Below are 22360 nucleotides of genomic sequence, written 5' to 3' on the forward strand. Positions count from 1 at the left end.
TCTTTTAATATATTAGAGGGATAAATGCCAGGGAGGGAGAGGGATTATTTAAGCTCAATATCAATGTGGACACAAGAACAAATGGATATAAGATGGCTATTAGGAAGTTTAGACTCGAAATTAGGTGAAGGTTTCTAACCATCAGAGGAGTAAAGTTCTGGAACAGCCTTCCAAGGGAAGTAATGGGGGCAAAAGACCTATCTGGCTTCAAGATTAAACTAGATAGGTTTATGAAGGGGATAGTTTGATGAGATAACATGATCTTGGCAATTAATTGACCTTTCACTATCAGTGGTAAATAGGCCAATGGTGGGAAGATAGGAATTACTATAGAGAACTTTTTTCTGGGTGTCTGGTTGGTGAGTCTTGCCCAATGTTTAGGGTTCAGCTGATCGCCATATTTGGGGTCGGGAAGGAATTTTCCTCTAGGGTAGATTGGCAGAGGCCCTGGAGGTTTTTTGCCTTCCTCTGTAGCATGGGGTCACTTGTGGGTGGTGTGACGGACCCAGTGGGGTCTGCACTGGGAGCGGGGGAGGACCCCCCTCCCGAGTGGGAAGCAGCGGCCGTAGACAGCCGAAAGCCGCTCGGTGCCATGCCGCCGGCCCCGCCGCGGCAGAAAGCGGGGTCAGGCGCGTGCCGGGGGAAGCGGGGGAAGCCCCGGGCAGCTGCAAAACGCCCGGTTAGGGCGCCACGGTTTGCGCCCCGGGGCGGAGCCATGGGCGCGCTCCGGCGGGAGCCGGATCGGAGAGCCCCGGAGGGGGCGGGGCTTACGCCCCTGACATCACCCGCCCGTGCCCCTAACAGGGGCGTGGAGACGCTCAGGGTGAGGGGAGCGAGAGGGCAGCCACCCTGGCTTCCCGGCACCCCAAGCACCTGGCCTTCTGGGCAACGAGGGGAGACGACGCCGGCAGCTGGCGATTCGCCCTGGGACGGGCATGGCGGCTGCGATGGGGTAAGTGATTTAACCTTGCGCCGGCCCAGGGGGCCGACGGCGCGGGAGTGGAAGGAGTCCGAGGCGGGACCGTTTTGGTGCCCGTGGGCAGGCGAGTTTCGGGCGGCTGCCCCACCTGCCGTGGGGGGATCGCTTTAAAGCACCCACCCCACTTAGGGCCTCGGGCTGGGACCCGGTGGTGAGGGTGGGCCCGGGTCCCCCACTCCCCACACCCCGACCTCAGCGCAGGTCTTCAAAGCTGTAATAGCCGGACACACTACCCAACCTCCCCCCCCGCGCCGAGAGGGTGCGAGAGGAAGGGATCGAGACTAGAGGGACGGCTCAAGAGCCCCGGCCGGGCCCCGGCCCCGGCCGGGGGCCGCACGGGAAGGTACTGGACTGGGTCTGCTGAGCCCCCTCGGCCCCATACAGGGCGAGGGGTGATCGCACCCGGTCCCGGGCTCACTTACGGACCCCGGATATTGGGACAACTGAGCTCTCAAGGGCAGTGGGTTCGCGGAGCCCCACCCCACTCTGCCGGCCCCGGCCCGGGGCGCGGGCGGGAGCAGCGGGGTCTGGTGCTCGCACCCTTAAAACCCGTCACAGGTGGGTTCTCTGCATCTTGGGGTCTTTAAACCATCGTTTGAGGATTTCAATATCTGAGATATAGGTGAGAGGATTATTCTAGCAGTGGGTGGGTGAGATTCTGTGGCCTGCATGGTGCAGGAGGTCAGACTAGATAATCATAATGGTTCCTTATGACCTTAAGGTCTATGAGTCTATGAGGCATAAGGGAGCAGTCGACAAAGGCTTCTCTTGTTGACCAATCTGTGTCTAGAATGCCGCACTATGACAGATCAGCTGACTGTAGGCACAGTGCGGTGGCCATTTTTATTTTAATGAAGTGGGGATTATTTAAATCCCCATTTCATTGACTATGTTGGGTAGACTAGTTTTACATGGCTCCGTCGATGGAGCCATGTAGTCTAGACATAACCTAAGGTGCCACAGGACTACTTGTTAAGGTTACAGACTCACACGGCTACCCCTCTGAGACTTATCAGATATGACATCTCTAAATCCCTGCCTCACCGCAAGTATAGCATAACAGGACAAATTACGTGTTGCAGTATCTCACTAGAGATAAGTCATTGGAGAGTCCTCCATACCCTCACTAGAGCCATATGTGGCTGAGCACACGATTGCCTCCACTATCCATTCTAACCAGTGTCTATAAATGCACATAACAACAACCAGAGATCACGACTGAGCATCACACATGTTTGTGAAGCTTAGGGCTCCTAGCAAAGACCAGAACCATGGGTATGTCTGAAACAAACACCGTGACTGATACAAGTGCCTTTTAGTAGATTAGATTGAAATAGCAAAATCTAATATACATTGAAGAGTAGGTTGTTTCAAATAGCTTTAATGGCTGCATCAGGTCAGAGGGAGTTTGCTCTTTGCTGAAGAATGATTCCAGTTATGGCAACAGGGTATTGAAGGGAGACATGACAAGAAAACTTTCTCTTGTCACCTCATTGCCTGTGGTCCCATGGAACCAGCAAAATGAACATCCAAAGCTCTAGTAAGTGGGGCAGGAGACATGAAAATTCTACTGTGTTCAGAAGAGACTAAACTCCAGAGGCAACAGTGAAAGTTGTGAGAAGGACATGAGCAAATAGCCAGTCCTCTCTCCACGGGTTAAACTGTTTTGGGCAGCCAGTGAGGTCTGTGTTGGATTTGTGTGTTTTTAGGTGCACTGGCTCCTAAGAGAAGGAACCACGTCTTTCTATGAGATTCTTAGAGGACTGTGTTTACTGTCGGCCCTCAGCAAATAATAAATGAGTAGATTCCACCATTAGGAAATTTCCCCTGATAGCCTGCATGTTGATTCTAGAAGTAGGCATGAGCAACAGCTAACTTCGGAATCAGATGGTTAGTATCGTATAAACACCTAGGTAAATAAAGAGAAGTTTGGACTGATATTCAGATCCATATTTTTTCCAAAGTTTAGAGCTTAGGTTTTGCTCTGGGCCCATCCTTGTTTTGTTCCTGACAGAAGCTTTGGCCTCTAACAGGTACCATATGTCTTTCACTTTGTAAGCTGTGTGTTTCCACTCCTTTTCTTCACTCAGCTTGCAATGTGACTCTAAATTGGTCAGTTTCTGATTAAAATCTGTTTTACTTTCCTTTTCTTATGCATTAGCTCAACAATGTGGTGTTTCTAGCTCTGCCATAATGTTTTTAATAGCAATAATAAACTAAACTCTTTATTTTAATTTCATTGTACACACTTCTCTGTATATTAGATGTTGTATTTTCAGAAAGAGTCAATATCTGAGTGTCAGGTGTGCATGAGAGCAGTAGGAACACAAAACATCACTTATTACTGCCGTGCTGTGCTGCTTCTAGAGTAGCACAATTAATTGAATATTGGCTGTCCAGATAAGAGAGGTGCTTAGACATAGCAGGAGGGAAGGTAACTACTTACGTTTACATACAGAAGTTTTCGTGGTCCAGTGAATGAGCCCAGAATCATTTTTACAGACAATAAGATCAGACTCTCCAACTATCCTTTGATAGCCAGGTTTGCACACATATCGTGCCTTGCTGCGCACCATGACCTTGTCAATGGTAATCTCAGCAAACTTAATGTAGTCTGGGGCACGGCACTTCCCTGCAAAGAGAAAGCAGGTCTGTTAGTACATGGCTGGAGGACTTTGAATCACTTTAATTTTAGACAGCCTGGGAGCAATGATGTCCATATGGTTATGTCATTAGAGTAGTTCCACTTCTGCAAATGGGGGAGTACATGTTTGAATGCCTCTCTCATTCCAGTGCATTGTTCCAAGATCTGCTATCCCTGCGTAGACTAATGACCTGAGGCCTGATCTTTTTGACATGATGTAAATCAGGAGCACCATACAAAGTAATGGAATTATAAAGAAGGAAAATGTGGGTGAAGAGGGATTTAAAAGGATTAACTTCAGTGACCATGGGAGATGAAATCCCAGACCAGATAGAAAGCAGCCCTGGACTAATCCGGTCCAAGATGCCAATAAAACGGGGCTTTCTTTTAGAGAATTACATCTTCAGGTTACAAGAAATGATGGTAAAACTCCTGGTCGGATGGATAATGAGACCCAGAATATCTGTTTCGGGTTAGTGAGGGCTTAACTCACCAGGTAGCTCCACTAGATCAGGTTCTATCAACCATGAGTTTCAATACAAAATTTTCAGAGGTGTCAATGAGTCTCAGGGCATAGCTCCCCACTCCAGGCCTTAGGATCTGGTACATGGGTTGCACCACTACTCAGTTTGGCTCAGCCCCCCACTCATCATGATCCTGGGAGGCCAGCTGGGCCAAACTGAGGCATGTGCCAGGATGCCACACAACTCATACATATTTAGCTTAGCTAGGGGGCAGTGGCAAAGCTGAACCCCAGAGCAGGAACCCCGGTGCAGGAAGCCAAACCCAGACAACCTCAAAAATTCTGTGGGGTATGCTTATCAAGTGAGTTATTAGCAGAACATTAGTGGCATGAAAGTGGGGCTAGGGAGGTAGGTGCTGAACCTTGAGACAAATGGGAGTGGCAACTTAAAGTGCTGTTTAACCCATCCCACAAGTCCAAGGGCACATGAGGATCACAGCTGGGCATCACTGTCCAACCCAGACTACTGAGTCCAGAGACATATAAGGGGGTCAGTTTGTGAATGCTGATTAACCGGTCCTCTCAGACATGCTCTGTTAGAATGTGTGAATGTGTGCTCATCTGATTCTATGGTGGGAAGAACCCAGCTCTGGGAGAAGTAGAAAATGGGGCTCCATATGAGAACACAAGTGAGATAAGCAACGTGTTGATAGAATTATCGATCTCCTCCCCTCAGAAACGTAACCCTAATAAATGAACATACTCCACAGTAATAGACCAATCTAGTAACACAGAGAGAGCAGAGCAAGGTCAGGGAGTCCAGGAAAGCGACACCAGCCACTAGGTAGGGGGAATACACAAGACAGAAGGAGGGAATCCCCACCCACCTATATGCTTGGCCACCAGTGACCCCAACAACACTCAGTGCAATGAACCCAATCACAGTGTTGTGCTAGGTCTCCTCGCTGTCCCAAAGGTTGATAGGATGTACCACTCCCATTTTAGGGAGACACATTGAAAATCCTGCTTTTAAGAAGAGGTCTCAAGGTTCTGAGAGGTTCTTTGCTTACTGTGCTCTGCAAACTCAATTGTGCCCACTCTTCCATAAACACAGAGGAGCTCATGGCAATAGAATCAGGACAGTTTGGCTGAGTAGTAAGTATGGGAGGATTTGGGGTTTCATGGAGGAAATGGGCATCTCTTTTGGGTGCAAATTGTGTATCTTATTTGGATTTTATTTTGAAATAGGCTATTTCGGAATTTGGCATGTCTACTGTAGTTTAGCGATTATAACCCGCACCCGTGTATAACCCGCGATTTTTCTTTTTTGTGTAAAAGAACCCTTAGATTACCCACGGATGTGTATAGCCTGCGGGTCCTGCATTCATCCACTCACCACATTCACAGCACTCACCCCCAGGGCCTGTGCAGCCGCAGCAAGGCACAACCCACACTCTTCCGGGATGGGGAATGGAGAGCCCCCAGGCCTCATGAGTAAAAATAAATGAGTATACTCCTCGGACATGTATACCCTGTCTGGGGGAGCAGGGTTTGTAAAAACATGTATAACCCACAGGTTCTATATACTAATTTGTGGTACATGTCACCAGATTTTGAAATAAAGTGTTATTTCAAGCCATCCCTTATCCCTCATGCAACTAGGTTTACAGGGATGGCAAAACAGAGTATCTGTTATTTCAAAATCGTGGACTTATTCCTTGGATGTAGGGTAGCTATTTTGGGATACCTTTGGTATCCCAAAATAGCAGTGCAGTGTAGACGTATCTTTGTGCAGCAAAGTTCTGCTCCTTGGTGGCTAATCACCCTCACTGTTGAAAACTGGTGCATTATTTCCAGTTTAAATTAGTCTGGCGTTAGCTGCCAGCTACTCACTATTGCAATGCCTTTCTCCATTAAATGCAATAGCCCTTTTGTGCCCAATATGTTCTCCCCATGAATACACCATAATTAAGTCACCAGTTGCATTTGACAGAGATTGTTTATTAGGATTCAGACAGAGGGTGACATCCACTCAAGGCAGGAAAGTTGCCCTAATCTGTCCTTCAATTCAGAATCAGAATTCTAAAAAAGGAACTTCCAGGACACTTCCAACACATACCCATGAGACAGTGTGGGATGACTTGCTTGCTGACTCTTTTTTTCCCTGAAGAGTCTGGGGCTGTCAAACCAGCACTAAATTAATATAAAATGTCTTTAAACTATATAATGTCCAAACCTTAAATGCCTATATCAACAAAAAGGCCTTTGTGATTGAAAGGACAAAACTCCCTCTATTCTGGCTCTAGTGATTGGGGGATAAGAAATCATTAGTTCAGAACAATTTCTTTTGATCACATAGATTGTAATGCATGATGCATAGCGAGAAGAGTTTAGCAGTCAAATAGCATTTCAAAAGTAAGTGGAGCAGAAGGGAGGAATGGGGAGGCATGGAAAACTGTCATGTCACTCAAGTCCCACCTGAGCCCCAAAATAGGCACATAAATGGCTCTTGGAACCCATCCAAACTTTTGAACATTTTGGCTTTATATTATTTTTACTTTAAAAAAGATTTCTATAAATGCTTCACTTCATCAATAGAATTATTAGCAGCACCAGTTTATACAAGTTAAGAAAAAGGGATCCTGATTCTGGGAGTTTTGTCATTAACTTCAGGCAAGTCAATATTTCACCCAGAGTCTTTAATCCATCAAAGAAGAAATCTGCCTTGCAATCAGTGTTTCTCAGCACTGTTTACTCCAGACTAGGGATGATGTAGCTGAATGAATTTTAGAGTCCAAATTAGGAAAGGCAGGTTGACTCTTTGTCGACAAAACTTCCGTCGACAAAGAGCGTCCAGACACATTGAGTTCTGTCGACAAAGCAAGCTGCTTTGTCGACAGAACTCCGTAGTCTGGATGCAACGTTACAGGCAATAACACCTTCTGTTGACAGAGTTCTGTCAACAGAAGGTGTTATGCCTCGTAAAATGAGGTATACCAGCGTCGACAAAACTGCTGAGTTCTGTCGACGTTATGTCGACAGAACTCAGCGGTAGTGTAGATGCTGGTATAGTTTTGTCGACAAAAGTCCACTTTTGTCGACAAAACTAGGTAGTCTAGACACACCCTTTGAGAGATAAGCAAGGCAGGAAACAGAAGGCCCCATGGTAGCTGGGAATGGTTATCAGTAGCAATAGCCATGTAGCTTCATGCCTACCCTTTGTTGGCTGGGCTCAGATAACACCTCTTGAACCTACCTAGCAGCAGCCCAATGTGAAATACCAATAACATTACCTCAATACATAGGAATACTCTGACCAATTTCTTTTGTGGTGGATCCCAAATACAAGCATTAGAAATACTGTGTGAAAACGGTTACAACAGTCACTAAGCAAAGTGATAAAAAAATTAGGCGATTCACAATTATGTCCCAATGCAGTGAACAGCAATCAACCAACTATAGCTTTTAGCAGGGGTGGGCAAAAGGGCCTCTCTGGGCCACATCCAGCCCACCAAGTGGGTTGAGCCAGTCTGCGGAAGCCCTGACTCTCCCCCATGCCCGTGCACAAAGTTTCCTCTGCCCTGCCAGGAGCATGTGGCGCTTAGAAGCACCACATGCTCCTGGAAGGGCTGGAGAAGACTTCGTGCACTCCCCCGCCCCAAAGCCCTGATTGGTCTGGGAGTAGAAGGGGGAGTGCGCAGTTTCCTCCCACTGCCAGGGGCATGGGCGCCAAGGGGGAACGTTTGGGAGGGAAGGGATAAAGACTTTATGCACTCCCCCACCCTCAGAGCAATCGTGGTCTGTGGGTGGGAAAGCAGGGAAGTATCCTGGCCCCGCCCCTTCTGCTTGAGGCCCCGCCCCTCTGGTGCAGCCCGGAGCCACTTAAAAATTTCTGAAGTGGCCGCCAGCAAAAAATTATTGCCCACCTTTGGCTTATAGTGAGAAAGTGAAGGTTGCAAACTTAAAAACAATCCATCCAGAAAAAAGGACTGTTATGACCACCGCAAATGACATTTAAATATAATTCTCAATCACAAGGATTAATTAAGAATGGGTAATTATAATGCCACTAAGAAGACAGGATCAGGCTTCACTGTAGACCCAGTGTTAGATGAATGCATTCCCAAATGAAGTTCTGGAATCATTTGCCCCAGTTCCCTGAATCTTGGGAAACTCAGGATTCTAGATTTGAAGGGCTTTCTTAATATGGGGTGCTGTGCTAGGAAGACCTAGTGATGAATCCATTAGGGGGTGGTTTGTAGGCAGAGGGTCTTTGAAAGATTCAGGAAGAGAAAGAAAAGACAAATGTGGTCTGTGGCTATTTATCTATGACACTCATCACAGGTTGCTCTGATGAGGCTTCTCTACTCACCACCTCCTCCCATTTGCTATGATAAGAAACAATCCCTCCAGTGGACAAAAGGCCTCAAACTCCAGACAGCCCTCTGTCTTTAATTCTTCTTGCCTTCAACCCCTGACTCTCAAAATGATATCTCTATGTAGATAATCATGGCCTCGCTGGTATTACCTCCAGCCATGGAAACCAGTGATTTCTAAACCCAGTGCTATAATGCTATTTTCATGTTCCTTTTTTTTTAAACTCTTACTGTCACCTACTGTATGTTTTGCTTTGTTTTCCTTCCCTCCCTGCCTGTACTCACCACTTTAGTGAAAGCAGAGGGCTAGTGACCACACAGGAAGAAAAGGAGGAAGAAGACACAGACATCCAGTGAGCACAAATGATCTGAGCTGTTTTAATGTCTTCAATCCACCTACCTCTCTATGCTGTTAAAGGATTTGACTTGTACAATATAGCAGCAGATTGTGGCTTCTAGAGGAGCTGTTGTACCCGAAATAGTTAACCGCATGCTTTACCACAGACTGTCAGGGTGATTAAAATTAAAGAGTTATCAGATTAGAGATATTTCATGAACATGTACTCTCACTTTCCCTTAAAGGTGAAAGCACATTTCCCTCAAGACTTCAGATGCCTCTTTAAAGCAGCTGGTAGATCTGAATCTCACCCATCAGCATTCCAACTGACATCTCTTTAAGTTCTTCTTAAGAAAAACTCACGATGTTTAACCTACTCGTTGTAAAGGGCAATTGCTCATTTATCTGGCAAGCCGGTGAGATGCTTGGGGTTCTGCTGAGCGGCTGTGCACAATAGTACACAAAAAAAGACACTTGTATGTGATTGTGGACATCACTGCCACCCACACTGCCACTGAGACCCGTAGTGTGGGTGTCATCTTCAACTTGGCCCTCTCTCTGGCGCCTCACAGCCAGGCTGTGTCCAGATCTTGCGAAGTCTTCCTGGATCTTCTAAGATTCAACCTTTCTTCTCCATACACTCAGCTAAAACTTTCATTTAGACTCAGCATTTCACATCATCTTTTCTTATGGCCTTGACACATAAACTTGCCCCACTCACATCCATTCAAGGATCTTTTCCCATGCAAGGATCTTTTTCCTAGCCCCCCTTTGACTATGTGTAGTGTTGGTATCTTGCTGGTTGCTATGCTGGGCAGTGGGCTGTGGGTGACCTCCATTGGCGGCTATTTGTAGCACGGCCCAGCAGGACAGGGGATGAGTCATTATGCAAGGGGTTCCCAACCTGTCCGACCAGTTGGCTCCCAGGGAGGGAGACAAAGGAAGGAGGGCGAGGTCCAGCCCCTGGCTGGGGGGCAGGGCTAGAAGTGACATTTTAGTTTCTGGCTGGAATCATGGAGGAGGCAGCCTAAGCAAGGGGCCTGGGATTTAAGGGCCCAGTCTCTCCCATCTCAAGGGGGGGCTGAGGCATCCTAGGCCTGCCCTGTAACTGGATTGCATCTGTGCTGTGCTGTATCCTGGAGAAGCAATAAACTCCCTCTATTCTACTGGCTGGTGGAGTCTGTTCGTGCCACTACGGAGGTGCAGGAGGCACAGGAACCCCGACGTGCCACCACACCATGTCACCCCTTTCGTTGTTTACTTCCACAATCTCGTCCTTCTCAATTGAATAGACATAAATTCTTTATCTTCACTTTCATGGCCCTTCATAAATTAGCCCCATCTACCTCTTATCTGAAAAAGAACAAGCCATATCAGGTCAGACCAATGGTCCATCTAACCCAGTATCTTGTCTTTTGGCAGTGGTCATTGCCAGATGTTGCAGAGAGAGAATTAACAGAAGACTTTTGAGTAATCCATCCTCTGTTGTCCCGTATCATCTTCTGGCAGTTGGAGATTTGTGGACACCTGGAGCATGGAGTTGCAGCCACCATAGCCAAGAACTTTTTATAACTTTGGAGAAAATCCCCTTCCCAGGACATCTCACAGTTGGACATGATCCTGGGGGGGAGGGGGGGGACACAGATAGATACACGAGGCGTACAGATAGATCAGAATGGCTACATAGTTCGAACTATCTAGCCCGTGCCGCGTGTAGCCGCGCGGCACGGGGTTCGAACAAGCCGGCTTTTAAAAATGGCGGAGCCGGCTTTATGCTAATGAAGCCTGGGAAATTCAAATCCCGGGCTTCATTAGCAAGTTCGGTATGCATACATTACCCCCCTAGTTCGAACTAGGGGGGTAGTGTAGACATACCCTAGGAGAGTGAGTTGTTGTCCATGGTGGATGTGGTGAACTACTTGTTGGAGCTCCAGGACAGGCACCTTCTCCAACCCTTGAGGGCCAACATTCCCTCCTCACCAAGTTCCATAGCCTCCTCTGCCAGGGGCTCTAGAATGAAGGGGGGAGGGGGTTGAAAGTCAAGGGCAGCCTCACCTTCAATCCCTAGGGATGCATCACGGACCAAAAGGCTGTCCTCAACATTGTTAGCACCCCTCCCCCTGAAGCTCCTGCCCTGGGCTCCTTTTCTGTCACTGCTCTGTGTTCCCTTAATGAAAACACATGATTTATGAACAACAGTCTCTTCCTTGGTGGGCTACAGGCAAGCACAATGAATGCAGGGACACCTCATTAAGAGCAACATGCATCACTCTTAAAACTGACCAGTCATAAAACTGTCTTTCAAAGCACCTCTAATTAGCATTTTCCCGCATCGTGCTCTCCTTGTTGCCCTGGAGTTTGGCTGTTCAAAATCCCTGGCTTGGCGCTGGGACTTGGCATTCCACCCAGATAGATACATTTCTTCCTTGCACTCACAAATATTATGGAGCACACAGCTGGCTGCCACCACTGGGGGAATGTTGCTTTTGCTGAAATCTAACCTAGTTAGCAGATTAAGGAACCTTCCCTTTAAATGCCCAAAAGCACCTTTTACCCCCATTCTGCACTTGCTCAGCCTGTAACTGAACTGCTCCTTGCTATGGTCCAGGCTGTCTGTGTACAGCTACATGAGTCACTGGAGCAAGAGGTAGGCCAGGTTGCCATGGATCACTATTGGCATTTCAACTTCTCTGATTGTAATTTTCTTATCAGGGAAAAAGTTCCAGCTTGTAGCTCTCCAAACAGGCAGAAATCCTAAAGAGGCATGTGTCATTACAAAAAGGATGTGGATGCATTGGAAAGGGTCCAGTGGAGGGCAACCAAAATGATTAGGGGGCTGAAGCATATGACCTACGAGGAGAGGCTAAGGGACTTGGGTCTGTTTAGTCTGCAGAAGCGAAGAGTGAGGGGGGATTTGATAGCAGCCTTCAACTTCCTGAAGGGAGGTTCCAAAGAGGATGGAGAGAGGCTGTTCTCAGTAGTGACAGATGGCAGAACAAGGAGCAATGGGCTCAAGTTGCGGTGGGAGAGGTCCAGGTTGGATATTAGGAAAAACTATTTCACTAGGAGGGTGGTGAAGCGCTGGAATGGGTGACCTAGGAAGGTAGTGGAGTCTCCACTCCTAGAGGTGTTTAAGTCTCGGCTTGACAAAGCCCTGGCTGGGTTGATTTAGTTGGAATTGGTCCTGCCTAGAGCAGGGGGCTGGACTAGATGACCTTCTGAGGTCTCTTCCAGTTCTATGGTTCTATGATTCTATGATTCTGTGATCTTTCCCAGCCATCTCATTGATATTGGTGAAATGGCCCTTGTGATCCACCAGCCGCTGCAGGGCCATTGAGAAGCACCTCTGTGGTTTATGTCCTCCTTTGCAAGGTGGTCAGGTGCCAAGATGGGAATGTGTGTTCCATCTATCACCTCACTGCAGTGAGGGAACCCCAGATCGGCAAATGTCCTCCTCATTTCGCAGTGTCACTGTCCTCCGTAGTAGAAAGGTATTGATTGTCTTGGCTAGTTGGATCACAACGGTGCCTACTGTAGATTTCCCCACTGCAAATTGCTTCCCAGCTGATTGGTAACTCTCTGGCACTGCAAGCTTCCACAGGGCTACTGTCACTCCCCCGCTGTCAGAACGGGTCTCATGCTGATATTCATGCACTGCAGAGCAGGGGAAAGCAATTTGCAAGTTCCATGAAAGTGGCTTTACGCGTGCAAAAGTTTTGCAGCCGCTGCTGGTCATCCCATATCTGCATAACAATGTGGTCTCACCCGTCTGCACTTGTCCCACAGCACCAGAACCAGCATTCCACTGAGTGCAGAGGATTGAATATTGGCGGCATTTGCAATTCGCTCAACTCAAGTGCTTCACAGAAGAATATGTTCATGGCCTCCTGAGATTCTTCCTCATTCTGGCAGATCTTGGCTATGCTCTGGACATACTCCAGCATTAGGCCCACCAAGGTTAACATCTGCATCATAAAGCTTTGATGCTGAACAAGATCCATGATGGGTTCCATGCTTCCATAGACTGTTTGTCATTGCAGGGGTGGGGAGGGAGGAAATGAGTATATTATGGGCCGCTGATGACATGTACCCAGAACCACCTGCTGCACAAGCTTGTTCCCAGCATGCACTGGGAGCACAACCCAGAAAGCAAAGAGGCCCAGGTGCCATGGGATAGCTCTCCATAACTCTCCATAGCTTCGCTCTCAGTCAATGATAGTTACCATACTGGAATATGCTACTTAAAACTATGCTGAATTCTTGTGCACAGTGGGGACACACACTTTTCACTTTACAAAATCGGGTGCTAAAAAATTGACCATAATAAATTCGACCTTATCTCATGGTGTAGACATTGAAGCTAACTTCTCTGTTCTTGCATATGTGCTATAGGATTTTTAATAGTCATAGCCACCATTTTATATTTTACTAGAAGATTTACCCAGCGTTGTTCAGGTCCTTAACTCAATTAATTTTTTTTCTTCATTTACGTTATGATAAGTGGAAACTGCCTACCAAATTTGTTGGCCCTAGCTCTTACCGTTTAGGAAGAGTTATTGAACAAATGGATGGACAGACAGACAGGATTACTCGCTTGCTCACAGACAACACACTCTCTCAGCTATATAATAGATTCAAAAGATGTTAACTTCGATAACTCATTGTCTGCAAAAAACATGATGCTGTCTAAGAGGAGAGAGATATCTCAATGCCAACATCACTTCTTTAAGCACTTGGTTCTTTCCCAGAAGTTTCCCACCCAAGTATACTACTGGGATTTCCCAAAACATATTAGTTGTTGAAATCCAATAAAATCATGGCTTTAGAGAATTGGTTGGCAACTTGCAGCCCACAGGGTGCATCCGTCCCCATGGGGTTCTACCTGTGGCCCGCAGACTCTCTGTTGCCCCCCTCCTTTGCACACCTCTCACACACTGGGGCATTGGCGGCCTGCACTTCCTACTCCTTCCCCTCCCTCCCAGCACTTTTGGAGCACCACAAATCTGCTGATTCCTGCTCTGTCCATGCTCTTCCCTCTCCCTCCCAGAGCTGGAACACCACAAGTCAGCTGTTTATGGCTGATCAAGCTCTGGGAGGGAGGAGGGGGAAAAGGGATGGAGCAGTAATCAGGCAATTCATGTCGCTCCGAAAGTGCTGGGAGGGAGAAGGAGGAGGAATAGGAAATGCGGGCAGGGCCAGCTCACAACATTTTGGCACCTGAGGCAGGGAGCTCAAATGATGCCCCCACACCACCTTTTCTCCTGCCTGCCTGTTATGTCTCGTGTGCCTCCTTCCTCCATCACAGCACTCCACCATCTCTGTGCATCTAGAGCAGAGAGAATACAAATGCACTGGCAGCAGACACAATTTTCTACACTTTGGGTCCTAGTGGTGCCCTCCAACAGTCTGGCACCTGAGGCAGCTGCCTCAGTTCGCCTCATGGTAAGGCCAGCCCTGAATGCGGGGCTCCAGTGTCTCAGTGTGTGAGAGGTGCGTGGGAAAAGGGGACAGAGAGGGGGTACATGTGTCACAGGTGGGGGCCATTAATTGCCCACCACTGGTCATGCAGACCAGTCAAGATTAAGGAGGGCCATGCACGCAGCCCATTCACTGTTCTTGGTTGCCCATCACTGCTTCAGAGTGTTTTTTGCATGGCCACTTGCTAATTGCATGGCTACTTCACACCAATATTTGAGTTAAGGACTGGTTTGATGCAGGAATCCAGACAGAAAGTCATTTATTTTTGACCAAAATAAGTGACGGGGGAAATTTGATGAGAGTATTTGGAATACTAGAAAGACAAAGCATAGTGAGTCAAATGTCATGGTAATCTGAACTCACAATATCCTTGGGGAGAGGGGATGACAAGGTTGTTACACTAGATATGACATGGTACTGTGCAGAATATAAAACTGCAACATACAGAATAGGATATTTTCCTCTAAATACAAGGATGGCATGGAAGGGAACAGCAGTCTGGTACTGCTGAAGACTTAGGCAGAAATTGTTGGAGAAAATACAGCAGACAGAGGTGCTGGAGTGAAATGGTAACTATTGTGTTCTGGCTTTGAAAACTTTTCCAACTATTGTTGATCTAAAAAAAAAATGGATATCTGTGCTATCTTTGTAACATTTCCTCCCTGAATTAGTTTCATTTTATTAATGTCATTTCTTATTTATACAGGTAAACTAGAGATGGATCTAGGCTGTGAAGTTTGGGTCCGGTTCTAAAGTTCCCTGAAGTTAGAGAGCATTTGTATCTGGGGTTTTGGACCATGTGTGTTGTAAACATATGTAATACTTAACAAAATCTTGTAAGAAGACAAGATCCTTTCCTTAATGAGCTTACAACCTAACTGATGATACAAATAAAACACAAATGAGAAAATCATCATAGGTGTGGTGAACAGCACCAGAAGGGAGATCAGCTAGGCGGAACCTACTATTCATTATTGGTGTTGTGATAGCACTCAGATGCCCCATACACATACCAGGACCCCACTGTGCTAGGTACTGCACAAATACAGAACAAAAAAGATAGTTCCAGGCCCAAAGAGCTTGCAGTCTAACTAATCATCGTACATTAACGCAGAATCATAGAATCATACCACCATACCGTTAGAAGAGATCACAAGGGACATCTAGTCTGACTCCCTGCTAAGATACAGGATTTGTTGTGTCTAAGCCATCCAAGACAGAGGGATATCCAGCCTCCTTTTGAAAACCTCCTGTGAAGGAGAGTCCCATAACTTCTCTAGGCAGTTTGTTCCATGGTCCTACTGTTCTTACTATTAGGGAATTTCTCCTGAGATTCGATCTTAATTTGTTATTCTGTGGTTTGTACCCATTGCTTCTTGTCCTGCCCTCTGTGGAAAGGGAGAACAATTTTCCTCCATCTTTTTCTATGGCGGCCTTTCACGTATTTGAAGACGGCAATCGTGTCCCTCCTTAAGCGCCCCTTTTCCAAACTAAACATACCCAGTTCTTTCAACCTTTGCTCGTACATCTGCATTCCAACCCCTTTGATCATGTTTGTCACTCGCCTCTGGATCCTTTCCAGTTTCTCTCCATTTTTTCTATGTCGCAATGACCAAACCTGGACACGGTACTCATGCTGGGACCTAACTAATGCTGAGTAGAAGGGCACTCTCAAAATACTCCATTTGCCTTTTTTTGGCCACAAGATCGCATTGCTGATTCATTTCGAGGTTCGGATTCACCACAATTCCCAGATCCTCCTCAACAGTGCAGTTGTCAAGTCAGTTACCCCCCATTCTGTAGCTGAGTATTTTGGTTTCTCTTTCCTAGATGTAGCACGTTACCTTTGCCTGTGTTGAACTTCATTCTGTTAGCTATATCCCAGTGCACCAATTTATCAAGATCCCTTTGAATTTTATGAATGTTAATATATTCTATGGATGTGTGGATTGTACCTAGAAAGAACTAAAACAAAAAGTGAGAATTTAAGTTAGAGTGCAAGGTCTCAAAAATGTTTATGCAAAGTATCCATCTGTAATTGTATTTTTCTACAATGTCCATCATCATCGTATCTGGATGCTGCATGAAATGTTAAATCATCAAGCACATACGCAAAGTCTTTAGTGGGCTGACCAGAGAGCAAACTACCTTGCTAGCAACCCCTTACACTCCCAATGGTAGCAGTCCTTACCAAGTAATACACCTTGCTCTGGAGTAAAAGACTGCCACACCCATGGCTTATAATCTAGGAGAGATAGAAGTGGCTACAGACAGGGATGTCCTATGGTTCCCTAAAATATCTCCATTTTGAGGTGAAAAAATGCCCTCTTGCCCCATTCGGGCTTGAGTGTGCTCCCATTTTGTATTATGCAGTCGAATCCCCTTCCTCTACTTCCTTTATCATGTCACCACCAATAATTCCGTCAGCCTCCCAGTCTCCCAATCTCAGCCTCATGCCAGGCTGGCAACAGACTTCGCCAGGTCCTGGGCAATGTATGTGAGGGAGGAGGGGTTCAAGCCCCACAGAAGGGGCAGGGCCTCAGATGGAAGGGGCGGAGCTTGGGGCAGTCAGCCCTCTGTGCTGCCAGGGCCATGCTGCACCTACCCCCATCCAGCCATCAGTGCCTCCTGGACCACGCCACGCGAGGCTCTGATGGCGATTTAGAGGGCCTGGGCGTCCAGTGGCTGCTGCTGCCTCAGTAGCTGTGGTGGGATCCCAGAACCCCGGGTCCTTTTAAATTGCTGGGATCTGGGGAAGTTGCCCCCCTCCCCTCATCCCGTCAGCAGCCCTGCCATCATGGTATAATCTCTGACTCATCTATTTACTTCTAACTTCATGTCCAGTTTCTCAGGACAGTTCCATTGTTAAAACACATGCCCATGACTTTGGTCACACTCGCCTCAAAAACTATAACCTCCTCTCTAGCCTCCTTGTTTTTCCCCTCCAGTCAGTCCAAAACCCTGCTGCTAAAACCTATTCCACTGCACTGATGGGAAGCTCCCCACCCCCTGAATTCCTTCACTGGCTTTCTGTCTCTTGCTGCTCTTTGCCTCCATCTTCCAGGCCTGACTATGATCATTAGAACAATTTCCCATTCTTGTTTGCCAGATTTCCCCTCCTTCTTCACAACCCACTCTATTCTGCCTTATTCTCTTCACCAGTGATCTCATTCCCATACCTCCCTTATCTGCACTGCAGGATTTCTTTATCTTCTCATTTTTAAAGTTTCAGCCCTGCAGGTCAGGGAAGATGCTTTACACTAAATTTTGTAAAATGGCAGGGTCATTACAAGGTATAAATAAATATGAATGAATAATGCCTAGTCAATCCTTGATCTCTCTCCTGAGACTGCCAGAGGAAAACCGAATGGCTCTGATTATTGTTGTGAGACGGACCTCACTCAGTTGGGCAGTATTCTTAGGCTTTTCCCCCCTACCATTTCAAAGCCAAATTAGTGTGACTCATATTTTTTTTCAGTATTAGTGAAAATTGGAGCATGTTTTCCCACCAAACACCCATATCGTCTGGCCACGTTTGTCATCCAGAGCAGTGTTTCTCAACCAGTGGTACAAGTACTCTTAGGGGTACTTGAGAGAAGTCCGGGGGGGGGGGGGGGGGGGGGAGAGGTACATCAACACAACTGAAATTTTGAAAAAACTAAATTTTTGTTTTACGGTTTATAGCATTTTATTATTTTTGTACATTTTACACCCAAAAATTTCATTGCCTGCCCTGCTACGATTAAGTTGTTTAAACAAATGTGTTGCAATGGTAGAAAAAAAATTGTGTGTCTGAAAACTGTAGGTACGGGGGTACTTATATTTTTTTAAAAGGGGGCACAGTCTGCCCCAACTTGTGATGTGATCAGCTCCAGGGATAGTGTCGCAAGTTGGGGGCATCATAACTCAAGCCCGATTTACGACAGATGTCATATGCTGTCGTAAATGTGGGGACATATGTCGGGAGCTTTCGGCCCCTTCCACACTTATGGAAAAGGTCGTAAGTGTGGCGAGGGGGAGTCATAAATTGGGCCGTCATAAAGTGGGGGCCTCCTGTACTTATAATTTTTTTTGAAAAAGGGGTATTTTATAAAAAAAAAAGGTTGAGAAACACTGATCCAGAGCAATTCCTCTTGCAGTGATGTTCTATACCACCTCCTAGAAAAGAACAACCAAAACCCAAAACTGAGGAGATTAATGCCAAAGAACAGGGATTGAATTTATGTGCACGCAAACACTTTTAATTGCCAAATCTTCTTCTTAATAGAACGACCTTTTCCTGTGGGTATAAACACAGATGAGGTCTATGTTGTCAAGGCCACATCTGAGTAAAAGTGTGGTCAAGTGAATTCAAAACAGAAAATGTCATACATCAAAGAATTTGCTTCTCACACAATCTAGTAGTCAGCACCAAATGAGCATGTTGTTACTGCAATGTACTCAACAGTTGCCCCGGAGAAGAACACGCTCTTTGATTTTATGACAGTGGTTAGAGGACAGTCATAAAAAGGACAAAATAGAGGAAAAATCTCCGATCTTTTGCTTTATGCCTTTTCCGCACAGGCACCTGTGCTTGGAACAATTTTCCTCTTGACCATGTATTAAGTACTTTCCCTCACTTCCTGAGCACCTCTTTTAAAAGATCTCTCCTATGGACAGCAGTCTTTGGTGCGGCTGCTTTGTCCAGGACAGGAGTTAGGGATGCTATGTGTAGTAATACTAGGCAGCACAACCTTAGTCAGATTTTCTACCTTATGAAATCATGTATAGCTCTGTAAAGTGCAGGTAAAATACTATCAAGTTACATGTCTTCACTCATATACTCTGGAGCTGGCATTTCACGCCCAAATGTCGCTCGCTTTGTACAATGTAAGGGTACTTCTACATAGCAGGGCAAAAATTAAACCAAACTACACAACTTGAGCTACGTCAATTGCGTAGCTGAAGTAGAAATAGCTTCATTCGGCTTTTGGCGCTGTCTACACAGCAGGAAGTCAAAGAAAGAACACTCTTCCTTCAACTTCCCTTATTCCTTGTAAACTGAGGATAACAGGAGTCGTAATAAAAAGTCCTCCAGCTCACCGGTATTTCAAAATAAAGGCTTGCAGCGTAAATGCGCTTTTTGTTATTTTGGAATAACGCCAGCTATTCTGAAATAATGCTGCTGTGTAGACATAGCCCCAATGGTGACAGATGGTAAGGTAATGGTGAATCATGCCTGTCGTGTTAATTAGTCCATGAATTAGAGAGTCAGAATGAATCACAGGGCTTATGTAGGTCCATGAAACTGAATACAAAAGTAACTATATATTAATTACAATTGACACCCGTCTGTTTTGTACACCAAGGAATAATAAGATAGAAGGCAGTCTGTCAAATGAACCAGAAGTCAGGAGACATGGGTTCTCTGTCCTTCTCTGCCCCTGATATGCTACTTAAATGAGTGAATGATCATTTTCTAACTCAGATTCACCATCTATAAAATGAGGGAAATGATGCTTGCTCACATTTTGGAAAGTTCTTTGAGAGCCACAGATGAAAAATGCTATATGAGAACAAAGTATTTTTATTTTCATTCCCTTTCCCGAAATGTTCATGATGGATGCTGTATTTGCCCAGAAACCCTGTGCTATATGAATTGTGCAACATGATTTATTTTATTATATGGATCTGCAATACTGGGAGATCAAAGGGTAAATGATGCAGTGATTTATAGGCACTATAGATGCAGTGATTATGAAAAGACTTTGTCAAGTTTGGCCCATAAATTGGACTACCCTCTTTTTAACTCACTATGTTTGCAAGACTCTTTCCTGTCCTTTATATGGTCCTCATAAGAAGAAAAAAAAACCACACTAGTACCTGTAGTACTTAGAGGCAAACCCATAATAACTAAATCGAAGGGGAAAAGATTTTAGTAAAGAGTTAGATTTCAGTATCAAAGAGCATTATTATAAGGAGAATAACACAATGAAGTTAAAAATTATGAAAATATGACAGGCATTCAAAGGAAGCACAGGAAGTGAAGGGAAGAGGCAAAGCAATGCAGAAGAGATAACTATGTAGAAATATCTTAAGTTAATCTTTTATGTTTATAAACTCATGACAGAATTCAGTCACAGAATTCAGCATGCAAGATAAGTTTTAGACACCCCTCAGTTTTTCCATGATTCTAAGAAAGGCTTCTTATAAATGCAGCTCTCATTGTGTGCTTTCACAATTGCATCCAGCACAGAGTAATATAGAGAACATGATACACAGGACTTGACTCATCCCAGAACTGATTCCATTTACATATCTCCTGCTGAACATTTCACTGTGAGACTGTCACATACATCATTTCAAATCATGCAGGAGGCTCTGGCATTTCATTTTGCCAATAAAATGTCTCAATTTTTAAAAAAGATACGCGTTTCAATGCATCATTCTCTGAAAATATAATTGCCTGGAGATTATACATTTTGCTTATGAGTAGACTGGGGCAACAGCCAGGACACATTATTATTTTATACACAATACAATCTCCTCTCAAGATCACAATTTCCCTGGTACAATTTTAGAATACAGTGCTAGAGGTGAACAATTAGCAATAAACTCAGTTCACATGAGTTTCCTTCCCATAAAAGAACGTCTTTCTGAATTTCCTACCCAGCTCTTACCTCTGAAGCTGAAAATCCTTCAAATGTGTAGAATAGAAATATCATGTATACTGACATTATAATTTATAGACACCTTTGCATTTAAATATTCAAGTTCAAACACAAACACACTCACCAATTATGTACATATTACCAATCTGTTCTTCAAATTCAGCCAATTACTTAGAGTATGTGAATATCCCAAAAAGGCAATACCAATCTAAACCTGTAGCTTGTGGTGGATGGTTATTCTAATTTCTTCTAGAATGAATAGATGACATTTATTCAGGGGGTGAAAAAGAGTAATTGGCATTGATCACATCTGTAGCAAACACTTGCAAGTTATCTGAGGTTACTGACATTTCAACTTCTATTTTTATATTTCCTAAAATTTCACACAAAATGGAAAAAAATTCAAAAGAACTGTCTGCCCAGAAGAGTGCTTAGTATTTCTTTGATCTGCCCACTGTTCCAGTGATGGGTTAGAAGAGTCATATGTTACTCAGACAAAACAGGTAATGTTCCCACTCTGGATTATCTCTGACTGATGGTTTGTGGGCATATTTCTCTTGCTTCCTTAGAATACAAAGTTCCTTTAAACTACTAATCTCTTTCCTGACCTTAAAGAGGTCAGAGTGTTAGTAACCTATTCCAGCAACCAAGCAATAGTAAAACAGATTTTACTTTCCAGAAAGTGATGATCTCTTACCATTTCCATGTCCAGTTGCCGCCTCTCTGTAGCTGAGCATGCCCCACAACAAAAGAAAAAGGAGCTCCATGTAACCTGCTCGCATACTGTCGGCACAACACTGACGAGAAGGAGTTTTTTCAAAGGTCAAGGGGCTTTCTCTGGGAGAGCTGATGATCTGTCTATTGCAATCTGACAGAAAAAGGGATAACCATTTTGAGGATACAGGTAGGACATTTCTTTCTGGTCATCAAATCATCGTTCGGCTGTCTAGATCTGTGCGAGAGATTGAAACTGTCAATGTGCAATATACTTTAGCTGTGGTGTGTAGGAAGTGGTTTAATAGGTAGGTGGTTCTTATTTGCACCTTCAGCTACATTTCATTTGTGGGTCAATAAAGGTGGGGAAAAGCTTTAGCTGCCAGGTTTGGACATTTACCCCCCAAATGGAAAAAATCCATCTCTCTGGATTCAGCCACAGAGAGGAAAAGGAAACTGTTCCCTAGGACAGAAGATGGATGGCACTTGGTTTTCTGGCATGTCAGAACAGAATTCATATACCATACTGTCAGTTACAATTATAAGAACCACCCCCAAGGACATATCAGGTTGGCTTTGCAGAAGTGTTTTTCTTGCTAGAAAAAAGAACATTTGGAAAACTGCAGTGCTCATTCTTATGGCTCTTTTTAAATGTAATTTCAACATGTGATGGGCACACTTCCAAAATACTGGAGGGTCTATTTGGATAAACATCCTTC

General features: G+C 45.2%; 1 protein-coding gene across 3 annotated transcripts in view; it reads right to left on the reverse strand.

The window, feature by feature from the left end:
• The window catches only part of IL2RA (interleukin 2 receptor subunit alpha), a 51587-nt gene extending 29675 nt beyond the window's left edge, over window positions 1–21912 (reverse strand). For 2 of the 3 annotated variants that reach the window (XM_075925925.1, XM_075925934.1), the window contains exons 1-2: window positions 21625–21912; window positions 3426–3611 (exon numbers count right to left, since the gene is read on the reverse strand). In XM_075925925.1, coding sequence (XP_075782040.1) covers window positions 3426–3611; window positions 21625–21709 — 271 coding nt within the window. In that variant the 5' untranslated portion in view covers window positions 21710–21912. The remainder of the gene's footprint in view (window positions 1–3425; window positions 3612–21624) is intronic. The other variant, XM_025183200.2, reaches the window with a different exon arrangement.
• Between the last annotated feature and the right edge of the window lie 448 nt (window positions 21913–22360).

The sequence above is a fragment of the Pelodiscus sinensis genome, chromosome 1 (genome assembly GCF_049634645.1).
Source record: "Pelodiscus sinensis isolate JC-2024 chromosome 1, ASM4963464v1, whole genome shotgun sequence".
In the NCBI taxonomy this organism is placed as follows: Eukaryota; Metazoa; Chordata; order Testudines; family Trionychidae; genus Pelodiscus; species Pelodiscus sinensis.